General features: G+C 40.0%; 1 protein-coding gene across 2 annotated transcripts in view; it reads left to right on the forward strand.

Annotated features, from left to right (window-relative positions):
- The window catches only part of Cdin1 (CDAN1 interacting nuclease 1), a 208,918-nt gene that overhangs the window by 41,701 nt on the left and 150,855 nt on the right, over nucleotides 1-16,362 (forward strand). For both annotated transcript variants that reach the window (XM_036183137.1, XM_036183139.1), the window contains exons 2-3: nucleotides 8,571-8,616; nucleotides 9,509-9,573. In XM_036183137.1, coding sequence (XP_036039030.1) covers nucleotides 8,571-8,616; nucleotides 9,509-9,573 — 111 coding nt within the window. The remainder of the gene's footprint in view (nucleotides 1-8,570; nucleotides 8,617-9,508; nucleotides 9,574-16,362) is intronic.

The following is a 16,362-nucleotide window of genomic DNA, read 5'->3' on the forward strand; positions in this document are numbered from 1 at the left end:
TTTGGGTTGCTTTCCCTAATGCACAGGTCAGCCTTTTGTGTCTACTGGGAGATGAATCTATTCAAGCTCTTTGCTTATTTTAAAATTAAGTCCATGTATTTTCACTAAGTAAGAATGGGAAGGTGGCAGAAGTCCATTTTCTTTGGCTATATTTCCCCTCATTCTCAAAATGTGAATATTTATGGCTTACAGTATGAGTTCCCTTTTCCTATAGAATAGACTGTTACAACAAAGTTGCCTATAAAGCAAGTCCCCTGATTTATATCATAGGAAAGTAATTTTTTTTATAAAACCATAAACCGTTGAAAGACAGTATATGATAAAAAACCATACCTTTCTAAGGCACAAAATTATTCCCCATAAAAATCTATAATCATATTCAATATATAAAGCCCTACAAATCCTGATATGTCAATATGTGGCAGTTTGTCACAAAGGTTCAGAACCTTCAGCATAGTGCCAGCTGAATACTCTAGTCATAGCTAGGAGGGGAAGATTTAGTCATTAAGAAAGAGTTGCTTTTGAAGATGTCAGATGCAAACTTGGGGTTTGGGGACATTGGTGATACAAGTTATGTTCTAGTGTGTTCTTCCTTTTTTGTATTTACAACTTAATTTATGTACTTTGACACATGTACATTATGATTACTGACATTATTGAACTGTATTGAAATTTCACCATATTCCCATTTTCCTTTCTACTACGATGACATCATAAAGTATTACACCATTAAGTTCCACATGTAATGCAACTTAGGTTTTCTCTGACTTACCTGATATAGAAGAATGCTTCATATGCCGAATTACCTTACCTCTGTGGTCTTTAGCTTCTGTCCTTTTGTAAAGTGCAGAGGTTGACTTTAATGTTCCATCTTCTCTCCAAAAATACCCATTAACACACATGACTGGAGCAAATAGTGACAGCATGAGATGTGAGAGTATCCTATGTTCTGTTATTACCTCCAGAGTAGAAGTTTAAAGAGATTTAAGGAGAGTAAAGAGGGATGAGTATTGTGGACTCTAGAACGGGCATGGTAATGTATAGTTGTGTGGCATCTAAGCTGCACAGGGGTGTGAAAGCTGCCAAGGACTGTTAGAAGTTAGAAAGACGGCCAGTCTAAGTGAGTCCTCAGTGCCCAACTTGGAAGTTGGAGTATTATCCTGTAGGCAACAGACAAGGAAAAGGGGTTTGGAAGCTGAGAGAGTGGCATAAGCAGAATGTCTCTGAAGAACATTGGTGTTGCATCGGAGAGTGTGCCAGGAGCTGTGGGTATAGGGGGCAAGGGAAGTGAATCGAGAAGCTATTCAGTCGTGTATAGGAGTGGGCAGATGTGAGACAAGGATTTTCTGTTTTTAATGGTAGACTCAACAAGAAGTGGTGAGATTTCCCAGCCTGGGAAAAAGCATGAGTCTGGAATGACTGAGTCATTCCTAGCTCATGTCTCCATGTTTATGAAAAATAGATGAGGGATAGGGGCTGAAAGCATGTTTGTGGGAACGGAAGGAGATGGTCAATGGTTGATTTGATTGAGAGATATCTGTGACCAAATAAGGGGAAATCCTTACTAGAAACTAATTAAGATCAGGATTGCTCTACAATCCCCCTCCTTGTACATTTTTGTGTATGTCCATACATTTGGGAGCTATGGAAGGAGTTGGTGGGAGCACAGCTGGATTAACATGTAGTGTGAAAGGGGGAAAGGTTTATGAGAAGTCTCTGGAAAACCCAGGAAAGAAAGGAAACAGCCAGTGAAAGAAAGATAGAAGGACAGTTAAATCTGGAATCCGGAGGAAGAACAATTTCTTCAGAAAAGGACAGCCAAAGGAGCACGTTTCAGAGAGCTCCACCAGCAGAATGTTGTGTTGAGCTCTGATTGTGAAAATTCCCTAGGAGATCATTTGTTGAATGTTTGGTCCCTTGCTGGTGGCTCTTTTAGAAGGTTTGGAAACCACAGGAGATGGGACATAGTTGGAGGCAGTAGGTCAGTAGGGTAAACCTGGTCTCCAGCCTCTTCCTCTCTGCTTCTTGGTCTCTGTGAAGTGAAGCACCGTCTCCTTCCACGACCCGGTGCTTTCGTGTTCTGCCCAAGCCCTGGGGCCATGAAACCACAGAGCAAGCCTTCACAAGCCATGAGCCTAAATCACTTCCTCAGTAGCTTGTTTTCTTAGGTGCTTTGGTCACAGCTACTCAAAAGTAAGTAAGCGGATGGCTTTGAGATGTAGTGATTAAGATGTCTGTGACTTTTGCTTCTGTTGAGGGTGGGACAGAAGTCAGATTGCTGTGAGCTAGAGGCTTAATGGGATTTGTGGGCCCAAAGGCCTGTTAGACCAAAGATGTATTGATGGGAAAGAAATGATAAACAGCCAGACATGGTCTTGTTCCCTATAATCCCAGTACTCAGGGGGGAAAAAACAGATGGATGATAGTTTGAAAGGAAGGCAGCTGTGGGTTAGGAAAACAGAAACATACTTGGAAGAAGGTGAGGAAGAGCCAGGGGAGAGAGGGAATTAGAAGAAAGTTGAATTTTATCCAGTGTGGGAAATAGTATCATCACAGACTGCTGTCAGGTCCCACTGTATATTAATCTTTTCTCTTGTAATAAGATGACTATAAGTTTAATTCAAAGCTTCTCATAGTATAGTTTAGTAAGATTTATCAAAGATATCATTGTAGAGAGAAAAGTTGAAATTTAAAAAGGTGGCTGGTAAACATTTCCTATGAATTTATAATTTATATAATTTGGTAAGTTAGCAGAATTACTTAGGAGAAAAATGACCAAGATTCTGGACTGGCTGGCATAATTAAGTATTCATCACCTAGACTTCTTATTCTTTATCTGATTTATGTTATGGCTTGTTCTGAAAAGTTAATACTTAAATTTAATTAGAAAGGTATAGATGTTAAGACTGTAATTAGTTGGAACATTAGAATAGGAGACTTTAGAGCAGAGAGAATCCTGGAGACCGATTTATCTAATGGCTCTTTCGTTCTTCCCCAGGTTTACTATTCAGTTTCATTATAAAATGTATCTTGAGATACAGATGTATAGAGATAATATAAGGAGCCTCTTCATCTCCCTGTTTGCTTTAGATACTTTTTGCTTTCATAGAAAGGAAACATTCTAACACTCTTCCCATCAGATTGTAAAAAAAAAAAAAAAAGGACAATTATGGGTATGATTGACAACTGCAATTCCTTCCTTCTTCCCCTTCCTTATGTGAGGTAGCCGTGGTTGAGCAGACTGCTGCTGTTTTTTAAGTTATTGTGAATAAAACAAAAAAAAAAAATACCACATGGAATAAATGTGCAGCATAAGAAATTAACATTTTTTTTAAGATGGAAGAAAACCATGTAACCATTTAGGTCAATACCTTCAGCATCTGAGGGACACCAGGGCAATCATCATCCTTCCCAGTTAAGGAATAATTCTTCTGATATTTCTTTGATTTCCTTTAGTTCTTCCATGACAAGTATGTATCCAGAGATGCCCACGAAAAATAAATGGTTCTATTTTGTGGTTTTATACTTTGGATAACTTATATAAAATGTAGATGTAATTCTATAACATGCTTTTCTTGGTAAATACTGTTTTGTTTGTTCATTTTTAGTATTTGTTCATATGATAATCTGCTTGTCTGAGTCCCCCTACTTCCTTCTATTATGAATATATTAAGTGTCCTTGGGAGTATCTTATTTGAAAATAAATGTACCACATACTGCCTTAAGACTGATACAAATGCCCTGTGCTGTATAGTTTGTTAGGACTCTGGACATTAGCTCAATTCTAATATCTAGCAAACCGTTTGGGTTTTTCCTGAGTATTGATTTTGCCATTATTACTTGCAGTTTTGTGCATTCCATCATTATTCCATATTTTCTAGAGGTAACTTAGGTAAGATTTTTAAAGATAACATTTTTTTGGGGAGGGGGCTACCCTTGAAATCCTTAAATCTAGTTTAATTACTCTTTGGTAAGATGTAGTATAGTTGTGTCCCAAGCAGTACTTTTGACAGCATTATAGGACCATTAGACAGGGTTTAGAGAGCAGGTCTAGGAAAGATGTGGGGAGCACTTATGAATGTCTCAAGCTTTGAGATGGGACCATAAACATGCATCACTCCAAGAGTAAATGTGAACTGTAAGCAATGAACATTATTAGATCTCATAGACATGGTAGATGAGGAGCCAGGTAGCCAAAAAAAGGTGTATTACATAGGACATTTGTTTAAATGTCTACCAATAGACAATACTAACTTCTAGAATACATACTTGTCATGGAAGAACTAAAGGAAATCAAAGAAATATCAGAAGAATTATTCCTTAACTGGGAAGGGTGATGATTGCCCTGGTGTCCCTCAGATGCTGAAGGTATTGACCTAAATGGTTACATGGTTTTCTTCCATCTTAAAAAAAAAAAGTTAATTTCTTATGCTGCACATTTATTCCAGGTGGTATTTTTTTTTGTTTTATTCACAATAATTTAAAGAGAATTCTGGTGGAATGGATAAATGTGTTTCTTTTATGATAAAAGAATATTACAAAAATCTGTGTCCCACTCAAGATTTTTAGACATTCTATTTGTATATATCCATATTCTTTGGATGCAGAATGAAAACATAGGCAGGTAGGTAGATGGCTGTTGGCAATGGAATCTGGATTTTACAGAATATGCTCTTTGTAAGTGGGGGACTCTTCATTAAATATTTTTTTATAAGATTAATACCTTAGAAAGTGTTTTCACCATTTATACTTAAGATGTTAAGATATGAGATGGAAATAACATTTGAGTAAAAGACACCTGAAGTCTGATAGAAATGCCCGGGGCAGTAGTGGTAGTTTAAGTGCACCTTAGCTGTGGAGAGGATAAAAGGACAGTCCCTAACAGTCCAAGTGAGAGGACTGTTTCCTGCCATCGATAGTTCCTTTATCTTCCAACACAAAAAGAAAATTGTATTTGATGCAGCTAATTAAAGGAAAACCGCAATTTGATTTTTAAAGATGGGAATATTATCTAAAGCCATTTAATTTGGTCAAAACATTTGACCTCTGTGGCTTCAATTTTCTATCAAAAAAGCAACATGTTCCACCTTTCAAGGTGGTCTGTGGTATAATACAACCTCATAAATGCTTGGGCAGAGGTGTTAGCCTACATGGCTGGCAGAGCTATTTTCTAGGAACTGTTAGGAAGGCACAGTATCATGGGAATTAAAAAGAATTTAGGTTCCAGAATTGAATGTGGATTTTTATTCACCATTTTATCTAGATGCTTAAATGTGTATTTTAAATAAGTGTTTCTTTCTTCATCCTTGCAATAAGGATATTAGTATGGTAGGTGAGGTTTGAGGGTAGTGAGTTAACCTCCCAGAACTGAGCACGAGACAGCCTGGACTTTACTCTTCCCACGGTGTGAATTACATGCAGGAAACTGCACATGGAGAAACTCATTCCAGTTGTGAAACTACTTGCAGATGGAGTCTCCACAGCCCATCGCCTTTTGCTGCAGGAGGTGTTCTAGTCCCTGCCCCACACTCTGCCCTCTTGCAGTGTACTCCACAGACTATCCTCTCATGCTGGCCTACAGAGGGAATTCTTCATCGCCTGCCCGTCCCTTTCTGCTGTCATAATGACTGGCCCCTAGTCCACTACTCTCTTTCGTGCTGTAGCGTTGTGGTTCTGTGACTGCTGGCCTTCCCACCTGCCTCATGGGTACTTTATCACTAGCAGCCTTCTCAGCATCAGCACCCTGAGGAGAGCGCAGAAGGAGACACCGGGGTCGGTGCTTTGACTGCACCAAGGCTCCGTTTCCGGTTTTTATCACATGACACTTTTTCAGGTCCTTGCCTTGGTCAACACATACTAGAGCAGAGGGTTGGCCAGCAAGTTATTCAGCAGAGGTCACTTATTTTCCTGCAGCTTTGCTTTGTTGAACAAAACTAAAGCATTCTGGGAGCCAGTCTTCCTTGTTGGTATAACATGAGTTGTGTTCTGGTTTTGGTTTTAGTCAGTTTTTTTACTTTCAATGGTGTTTGTGGATGGGGCTCTTCTAGCTTCCTTTTCACAGAGAAACTTGGCTGTTCCATTAGCCTCTGTCCATGATTTTAGCTGAACTGAACTGAACAATTTAAAGACCTCCTCTAGCTAAATACATGATCTCATCCTACAGTACTCCCAAGTCCTGGCCAGACTCCTCATGTGGAACTATTTATTTACACACACACACACACACACACACACACACACACACACACACACACACACACACACCTGTCCCCAGACAAGGTTCCTGGCTGTCGTGGAATTCACTCTGTAGACCGGGCTGGCGTTGAACTAAGAGATACCCCTGCCTCTGCCTCCCAAGTGCTGCAATTTTAGGTGTGCACCACCATGCCTGGCATCTTTTTTCTTTCCAACCAATGCTTCTGTCATACTTTTTGAAACCTGGACGTGTACCTTCTGTGTACTGCGAAATGCTTAATAACGTCAATCTATTTCGTACTATGAGGAGAGGTCTCTTAATCGTGCATAGATATGAAGCACCTTACTTTTTAAAGTAGTTTATGCAAATTGGACCTTCATTTTGGCATCCTTTTCAGAGACTTTTATCAATAACCCTACCAAGGCTGGGCGATGTGGCGCACTCCTTTAATCCCAGCACTCGGGAGGCAGAGCCAGGCGGATCTCTGTGAGTTCGAGGCCAGCCTGGGCTACCAAGTGAGTTCCAGGAAAGGCACAAAACTACACAGAGAAACCCTGTCTCTAAAAACCAAAAAAAAGGTCAGGCAAGCCAAACATACATACATATAATTGGGTTTTTAAAAGATGCTTTCCAACTTCAAAAGGAAATTGAAAAAAATGACTAATGAATTTATAATTGTCCTCGGTTATTTCTCAGTACTCTGACATAGTGAAGCAGTTCTTTAATTAAGAGTCCACTTTCTTTGGTGAACATCTATAGATTTCCCCCCCTCCCCAACTCCCGAGATGTTCCCAGTCTGTCTCTGTCTCTCTTTTCCTGACGTTCTTTCTCTTCCTGGCCCCCTCCCTCCCCCAAGATAGAGTTTCATTCTGTAGTGCAGGTTCATCTGGTACTTGCTATGTAGACCTCAAACTTGAAGCAGTCCTCCTGCCTCAGTTTCCAGAGTGCTGAGATTATGTTATTAAAATTATTATTATTTTTTTCTTTTTGGTTTTTCAAGACAGGGTTTCTCTGTGTAGTTTTGGTGCCTGTCCTGGATCTTGCTCCGTAGACCAAGCTGGCCTCGAACTCACAGAGATCCACCTAGCTCTGCCTCCCGAGTGCTGGGATTAAAGTGTGCGCCACCACAGCCTGGCTCTAAAATTATTTTTATATGTATTTGTGTTGAATATATGTGTATGGGTGAATACATGTATGGGTGCATGCATGCCATGGCCCATGTGGAGACCAGAGGACAACTTGCAGGACTCTCTTTCCCATGTGAGTCCTAGGGATTGAACTCAGGCTGTTAGTGCCTTTAGTCACCAAGCCATCTTGCTGCCTCTGTGGGGTTTGTTTGTTTGTTTGTTTGTTTGTTTGTTTTAAACCTCCTTATATAATTTGGTCCTGGTGGAGAGGGTCAGAAGCCAAACCCATGATGGTTTCTAGAAGCTTTAGGCACTAGCATTGCACAGGCAAATGTGGAGGTATTTTTATTTCAAACTCTCTGAACTGCTGATACACTTGGGAGGTTTCATTCATAAATAAAAAAATTAATATTCACAGAGAGTTGGCATACTATGAAAGTCAAATTATTTAGAGTGCAGTGTCTCCAGTTTGCATTTACTAGAAGACTATATCAGAAATTGTCACTATCAATGGTGGATCTATCCACCAAGGGCAGTCAGAAGGCCGCAGTGGATGCTGTTGACATTTAGAGAAAGAAACATTCTGTTCTATCTCTAAAGGGGACAGTTGCAGAAGCAAACTCCCTATTCAGAAGAAGGTTTTCCCAGGTTACCTCACTGCCCAGGTTTGGTGCTGTGCCTGATTAACTGTAGTCTTTGGGAGTGAGACCTTCTACAGACCACCACTTCCTGCTGCCTTTGCTTCTGTTGTCAGAGCTTGCCAATAGGTGAGAATGTTCCATTGGCCTCTGGGTTACCTCTAGTAAAGACTGGTGTTTCCCCCATGAAACTGGGACAGCCTACAAGATAAACCTGGAAATGCAGTCAGTCAGTGAAGTAGGTGCTCCTACTGTTCCCAAGAGTAGCCCATTTGCTTGTGGCAAGAAACCTTTTTCTTGTGGTCCTCCATGGCATAAAGCCACATTTTATACTACAGATATGATGCAGTCATCCTGAGGGTGCATAGAATCCAAATGCTATGCTTCCTGCATCAGGACTGCTTCTTTTCCCCATCCCCTCTTCCTCTGTCCTTGACCTCGCAGCAGGAAGCCTTTGTGTGAGGTTCTCATCTGGAACAACTTCTCCACACTTGTTTTCGTGTTCTGTTGGATTACAGGGCAGCGGGCCTACCTTTGAAGGTCCTTTCTCTTTTATTTCTTTGCTGTGCACTCCAGTAATTAACTTTGTCCTTCTTTTATTTGTTCCAGTCAATCGCAGGCCACTCTGCTGAGCATCTTCTCCCAGGAGTACCAGGTTAGAAGTTTTCTTCTTTGTGAGGGTTGACAGGTGCCTAATTGAATGATGAATGTCCCTTTATTTCTTTGTAATTGAACTGCCAGCTCTCTGATTGGGTTGGAGGATGTTCTCCTTTCCACATCAAGCACCGCCTGCGTCTCAGTGGAGGCCTGCCAAGCCTACCCATCCATCTGTCTAATAACATCTAGCCTTTGCTTATTTGGTGGACCTGTAATAAATTATGCTAAACCATTATTATTCTGACAATAATAATTTCCCTGTGTTGCGTGGCTCCATGTGCTAAATGTTTGCTGACTTGCACTGTCAGTGCCGCTTCCCATTGCTGACAGAGATGATGATAAATGACCACTGCTGGAGTGGCAGAAGGCAAGAGAGGCAGAAAATGGAGTCATTTATCATGAGATGACAGGTGTCAGTCAAGTGGCAAGTCTCTATGGAATTACTTTTTGTAGTTTTCAAATAAGTTGTTTTTAAGCAATGTTCTTCCCGGTTAAATATGGCAATTGGATTGTAAAACCCGAGTGCCGAGGACTTAGATGGAATTGAATTGAGGGAAAATTAATACAAAGGTTGAAAGAGGGAACAAGTTTTCCTTTGCCCTCTGCAGCCCTAAGCAAACTTATTTAGATTCAATTACTATGACCCTGGTGGCTTTTACATATATACTGTAGTTGTGGCACAGTCTGAAGACATCCCAGTCAAGCAGGAGATTAAAATGCATAGAAGTAGTAGCAGGAAAGGAAATCCTGCTACCACCCCAGGCCCCAAGCCATTACCCATTTGCCCCATATGCTTGCCAGTGGGTTAAAGAAATATGTCTCTGCTGTTCTTGAACCTGATATGTGACACAATATTCAGATGGGTTTTTTTCCCTTGCGTTTTGTTTCAGAAACATATTAAAAGAACACACGCCAAACATCACACTCCAGAAGCGATTGAAAATTATTACCAGAGGTATGACCTGCCTGCCCCACTAGAGGGTATCACAGTACCTATTAATTGTGATAATTATTATGAATAAATTAGATCATTAAATTGACTTTCTATACAGTTTTAAGACTGTTATTTAAAACTTTTAGTGTATTTGGCAATAAGTTTTTAAGTGCTTTCTTTGGTATGTGTGAATAATATGGCAATGCTATCAATTTAGGTGTGTATGTGTGTCCTATATGCAGTCAATTCAGTTATTACTGAATCTTATTTGGCTACTTGAAACTTTAAATGAGCCACATCTTTCATGGATGTATACATTGACATATACATATGCCCCACATGTGTATGTGCAAGTTTTCAAAGCAGTTTGCATTTATTTCTTATTCAGATCAGCAAGCTGAAAAAAATGCGATTGAAATCCACTGTCGTAATTTGCCTCCTGTCTATCGGGTTAGCCATTTTAGGTATTTAAGAAAGACCTTCATCAAATTAGCGCTTTATGGAGACATGTTATTTTATATAATTCTCATCTTTTAATGAGGGCTTTATGTTTTTAAAGTTGAGTGTTAAACCAACAGCATAGTGTTCAGAGAATATTTAAATTTCAGCTTTATTTATTATTCTGAGATGAACAGGACTTTTAAAATGGTTCTGATTTTCTTAATTCTGACATTTGTTACCATCATTTTGATGTCTGAATAAATAACAATAAATGGTAATGACACAAACCAAAATTTCCTCATCATTCAACTGTTGATGGACAACTAGGTTGGTTCATTTTGCTTGCTATAGTGAATAAAGCAGCAATAAGCATGGGGTTCAGATATCTCCATGGTAGGGTCTGGAGTTTCTGGGTTTGGGCGCAGGAGTGAAAGAGCTAGGACATATGGTACCTCTATTTAAAAATTTTTGAGAACCCTCCAAACTGATTTCCACAATGGCTGTATTAATTTGCACCCCACCAACAGTTGAGTTAGGATTCTTTTTTCTCCACATTTCTCCAACATTTGTTATTAGATTTGTTGATGAGAGCCATTCTAACTCGGTGAGATGGTATCTGGTAGAAAGTCATCAAATTGTACGGACTTTGGGGTCTAGCTAATTTGGGTGTGTGACATTTTTATCTATTTGCAAGTTTTTGAACAATAAAGTTTATGAAATTTTAAAAAATGAGGGTTATAGAAGCTATTGAAATTGGATTTTCTTTTAAAAAGGTCCTTCACTATATATATCTATATATAGATAGATAGATAGAGAGAGAGAGAGAGAGAGAGAGAGAGAGAGAGAGAGAGAGAGAGAGGGAGGGAGGCAGGCACCAAGCCTAGTGGCACAATCTTGTAACTCCTAGCTTTGGAGATGCCAAGGCATGAGAATCTCAGGTTCACAGCCAGCCTTGGTGACTTTGTGAGACCTTGTCTCACAATTAGAAAAAAAAGAGAGAGGGTTTGGTTTGCAGCAGGGTGTAGAATACTTGCTTAGCTTCTGCAAGGTCATAGGTTCAATCCCCCAGCACTAAAAAAGAAATGTGTAAGTAATTACTGATATGTGAATTATTTTTTCTATTATCTTGATAATTTTACTTTAAAAATAAAAAAAAAAATTAGGTATAGTTACCAAGTAATGAACAGTGAGTAATTAGTAGAGTGAGTGGTCATGAGGGTATAGAAATATATTTGTTTCTTTGCATTTTTAAATCTTAGAGTCTCAGTTATGGTGAGACATTAAATCATTTGAAATAAAATCAGAACTGAGGCTGTAATAGAGACTCAGAGGAAAGGCTTCCCCCCAGTGTCTCAGTCCCCTGGCAGTTCCCTCTGTGTATGTCTGAGGGAGCCATCCATATGTCACCTTTCAGGCAGACCCACCTCACCAGCCTGTCATTAAAAATGTGTGGGTCAAGCATCCTGGGTTTTGCCAAGGTAAATTGGCTTTAAAAGGTTCTTGTTTGTTTCCTAGGTTTTTTTTTTTTTTAGAATAAAGGCAACTGTGTTTTATCCATATACATTTAAGCAATGGGAAAATGTTAATAACAACTTATTTAATTTTTTCCTTTATAGAAGTAATACCACCTGCTGTGAAAATTAAGCACATTTGTGATGGCATAGAAAGGAATGAATGATTGCCCATAATTGTGCCACTCAGAGATAACTACTGGTTAAAGTTTCATCCCAGCCTTCTGACAACCCATTTTTACATAGACGAGGTCATATTATATGTGCAACTGTGAGTCCTGGATTTTATTGTGGAAAAATGTATGTGATGTAATATTATTTTGTAAAAAGTCTTTTCTTTTATTAGTTGCCTTCCTTTACCATGTAAAAAACTGAATTTCTCAGGCTATTCTTCTGAGGACCAAATGTGTCCCCAGTGTCCTGATACTGGAAACAATACTGTGGTAAACATCTTGATACTTGACTCACAGGCACTGGTTGATCTCTGTGTGTGTAATTACTGGTGCAAACAATGTGCACATTTAGAAATTGATTATATGTTGCTAAATTATTGTCTAGAAGCATCTTGGTTTTATTTCTGCTGGCAATATGAGGACCTCTGGATCCACATTCTAGTTATCATTGAGATTCTGTCAGTTGGGCATTCAAAGTCAGAAGTTACTGTGAAAGCACCATGATTCTCTTGAAACATCATAGGATGAGGATAGTGGTAGAAAGTGTGTTCCTGGGCTTTTGTCTTAGTGGGGAAATCTTTTCAATTGGATATTTACAGACAGCCTGTGTTCATTTGACAACAGCTCTCTATCCTTTTATATTGTGCTAGTTTATTCCCATACAGGAACATCCTTGGTGAAATTTATCTTGATTCTTCCAAATGTTCACATAGGCTTTTGTTCACACCACATGGTTGGGCTACTAGTTCCTTTTCTTATCACTGGATCCAAGATCCTGACAAGTGTAACCTAAGGAAGGAAGGATTTGTACTGACCTGTGGTTTGTGAATGTATTCTGCGTGGCAGAGTTCATGATGGCAGAGAGGTGTAGCTCAGATTCCTCATAGAGAACAGGGAATACTGATAATTAGCTGTCTTCCTCCTCTTATCCCTATCCCATTTAGGCCTTCCCTCCTCTGTTCCCCACCCTCAGCACCTTCAGCACCCTCAAACACTCAACTCTGGGTGATTCCAAAGCCAGTCAAGCTGACAATGAGTATTGATGGTCACAAGATGGTCAGATCTGTAAGTTTCTGTCAGTAGCAAGTTTGGCAATCCCATCTCCCATCCCCTCTAACCACACTGGCTCAGGAAACAGCTTTAGTAGCCACACAGAATCTGGATCGATTGAATTTTCTAAGGTGTTGATGTGGAGAAAATAATTGTTGAGACCTGATATTGACAGTGCATGATAAAGCTGGATTCTGAACATTGATTCCACTGTGATGCTAATCTTGAGAGTCATGTGACTGGATTAACAAATGCCTGGGAAGAGAGTAAACACACTTCTCATTTTAAATAAACAAGGGCATTTCTGGATAGGAATAACTGAAGAGTCCAGAGCTGCTTTGTGTGCAGGTGACACCATTCAGTAGGTTACTGGGAGTGTGTCTTTGGAGCCTACATCTTGCCCTGGCCCCTTCCTGTCTGTCTGCTTCCTGGCTGACATGAGGTGAGTAGCTTCTTTCGCCCACAGTGCCTCTCTGCCATGATTTATCCCTCACCTCAGACCTGAGCGATAAAACCCAGACCATGTTCTGAAGCCGTGAGCCAAAATGTCTTTCCTTCCGTGAGTTAGTTTTATTGTCATAGCAAGAAAAAGCTGAAATGTCCAGTAGCACCTTTTATTGCACATTACTGTCCTGCTAGTAGCTGCCCATGCACATGGGAAAAAGAGAATACCTGTCTTCAGCTATTCTGTGGAACAGAAGATAGCTGTGTCCCTAAATATAGGAATTTCAGTAAGAGAAATGTTAACAGAGGTATGTTTACAGAGTCCAGCGCAGCTGTCAATTATCCCTATGGAGTGTCCGGAATAATGGCCAACAGACCCCGTTTCAAAATAAGAGTGGCCTTTACTGGTTTGTTGGGAAGCAGAACATTCCACAAGGAGAGAAAACAGAGGCAGAGTTATGGGCTTTGTGTCTTTTGTAGTGAGGATTGAGCCTGGGGTCTTGTGCATGCTGGGGAAGAGCTCTACTACAGAGCTCTATCTCCAGCTCAACTGTTCTGTTTTTAAAATAAGGACATAATGTCATGACCATAGATCTTCTACTCAGACATTATAAAATAGGTCTTCTCTAAGGGTCTTTTTTATTGTGTGGGATGTATGTAATTGTTCATGTGGGTGTGTGCATGTGTGTGAGTGTGAGTGTAGGTGTACATGAGTGTGGAGGCCAGAAGTTGACGTCATGTTTTTCTAGCTAGCCCTTCACCTATTTATTTATTTGCTTCTTTTTCTCTTAGTTGAGATAGAGTCTCCGAGGGGATCTGGAGCTGAGTGATTCAGTCCCACTGGCTGACCAGTGGGTTGTAGTAATCCTTCTGAATCTGTGATCTACCCGCCTCCAGCACTGCAGCCTCAGATGTGCGTCACTGTGCTGGCCTGGATAGATTTCATCAGTGCCTTGAGGTTGCTTTCCTCACATGAGCTAGCAAGGAGCCTTTGTACTCACAGCAATAGGAATGTGCACTAATTGAATGTATGTGGACTCTATACACGGGGGTTCTGGTTGACCAGCTCCCGCTTTTTTAAACGTGTTAGAAGCTTCCATTGTGTATTATCAATATAGTGATGGATGCATCTCTTATAGAAAACCCTTGGCTTACTCCTTACTGTATGCAGGACTCAAGTGCCACTTCCTTAGAGGTGGGCTTCTGACCACTCACCTGACTTTAAATGTTATCGTAGCATGCATTATGTATTTATGTCTTCCATTTCTGTTTGTTTGTTTTACTGTCGTCTGAAAACTGTCATATCTTTATAATGATAGAGACAGGGATGTTTTCTTCCCTGTTGCTTCTTCAGAGCCCAGATTAAGGCCTAAGCCAGAGCTCTCCAAAGTATTCGAAGTATACATGAATGTTAAGAAGTAAATACTAAAGCGCCATGATGACAGTATGCTGTTAAATACTGAACCCAGGATTGGAGCTCTTAGAGTTTGTACTTCTTACACTTATGTGGTGTGACATGGCCACACACACAGGTTGATTATTTTATTCTTGAACAGACTTGTCAGTGCACTGGAAATATAAGCTGAAGTTTTTCATCCTACCTATTTCCCAGGGGCTCTGTTCTTTAAACCACCATTGCTATGTTTTGGGCTCTTTATTTGTTTTTTTTTGGGGGGGAGCTGTCTTTATCCTCTCTCCCCCCACCCCTAACCCCGCTTCTGGACCTATTTTCAAACCCACACTTGCTTTTCTCCCACCCATGCTTCTGAAGTCCCTATTTCCTCATTGCTTTCTTACCTAATACAGTCATCGTTAAGAAGAGCCCCTGTACGTGGGAAGTAGATTGGTTTGAATTATTTTGAAGTTGTAATAATCCCACCACTCTCCCTATAATTGGTGTTGACTCTGCCTTGTTTATATTATTATATAATGTGGTATTTGCTGCTGGCAGTTACATGGCAGATCTCATTTACTGACTTTATTTTTTTTTAATTATCAACAAAGAACTTTAATTTATTCAATCAACTAAGACATTTTAGAGAAAATATCCATACATGATTTTTACTAGGTTGTCTAATGTGAATTTAAAACTTATTTGATTATTAGTAAAGAAAAAGTATGTATGAGTATATACTATATAATCATCCTTTATAAGCCAAGAATTGTGGTAGATATAATAAACTGAAGGAAATCTCGTCCCCTTATGAGCCTGTCAGCATTACACTGGGAGATGAGTGTGAGACAGACAAGTAAATTAGCCCTCTTTCCAGTGTTTTGCTATCCATGGCTCAGGTAATCTGTGGTCATCTGCTCCATGATCCTCCCGCTGACCTATTGTCAGAACAGTCATAGCCTAAAGCTGGGCTACAGTGCCTATCAGTCATCTCACTTCCTCTTATGATGTAGGCCTTGTGTTATCTCACACAGTTATCACAAGAAAGTTGAATAAAGTTCAGTAAGAGAAAGACAGAACCACATTTACAGATTTTATTATAGAATATTGTTCTATTATAAATCTCTTACTCTTCATCATAAGCTTCATACATTGAGCGTATGTGTACATAGGAAAGCATCATATATGTAGAGTTCAGAGCTTTCTATCAGTTCAGGCATTCACTGAATATGTTGGAACGTATCTTATAGATAGGTGGACTTCTGTAGCTTAACAATACCTTATTCTGTGTTCTCTGATAGAGAGATTTAGCATATGAAGGGGAGTTAACTTACTCATGGATGATAGACCAAAGACTATGGTATTGGAGCCGTGTTGAGTTAACACAGGTGAAGTGTAAGTGTAGCAGACAGTACTGGAAATGAGACTGGCCAAGTAGAGTGGTCGGGACTGGATTATGGCCAGCCTGGGCCACACAGTGAGTTCAAGGTCAGCATGCCAACTCAGTAAAACCATGTTTCAAAATCAAAAATGCAAAAAGAGAGCTAGGGATAGAGCTCCATGGTTGAGCCAATGCCTAGTGTGTCAATTGCTAGGTCCAACCACTAGTAGAACAACAGCCAAACAATCCATATTATAAAGAACCGTCCACGGGAAGTGATTACTGTGCAGCTTTGGGATTGAAAGTGGGTGTTCGGAGCTGGTAGAGGAGGAGGCCACAGTCAAAGTCTGGTTAAAACAAAGCGTCCCGTGTTCCATGTCTGCGAGAATCTGGGCTCTTGTGCTTGTTGGCTTGTTA

Source organism: Onychomys torridus, chromosome 4 (genome assembly GCF_903995425.1).
Source record: "Onychomys torridus chromosome 4, mOncTor1.1, whole genome shotgun sequence".
NCBI classification, from domain to species: domain Eukaryota; kingdom Metazoa; phylum Chordata; class Mammalia; order Rodentia; family Cricetidae; genus Onychomys; species Onychomys torridus.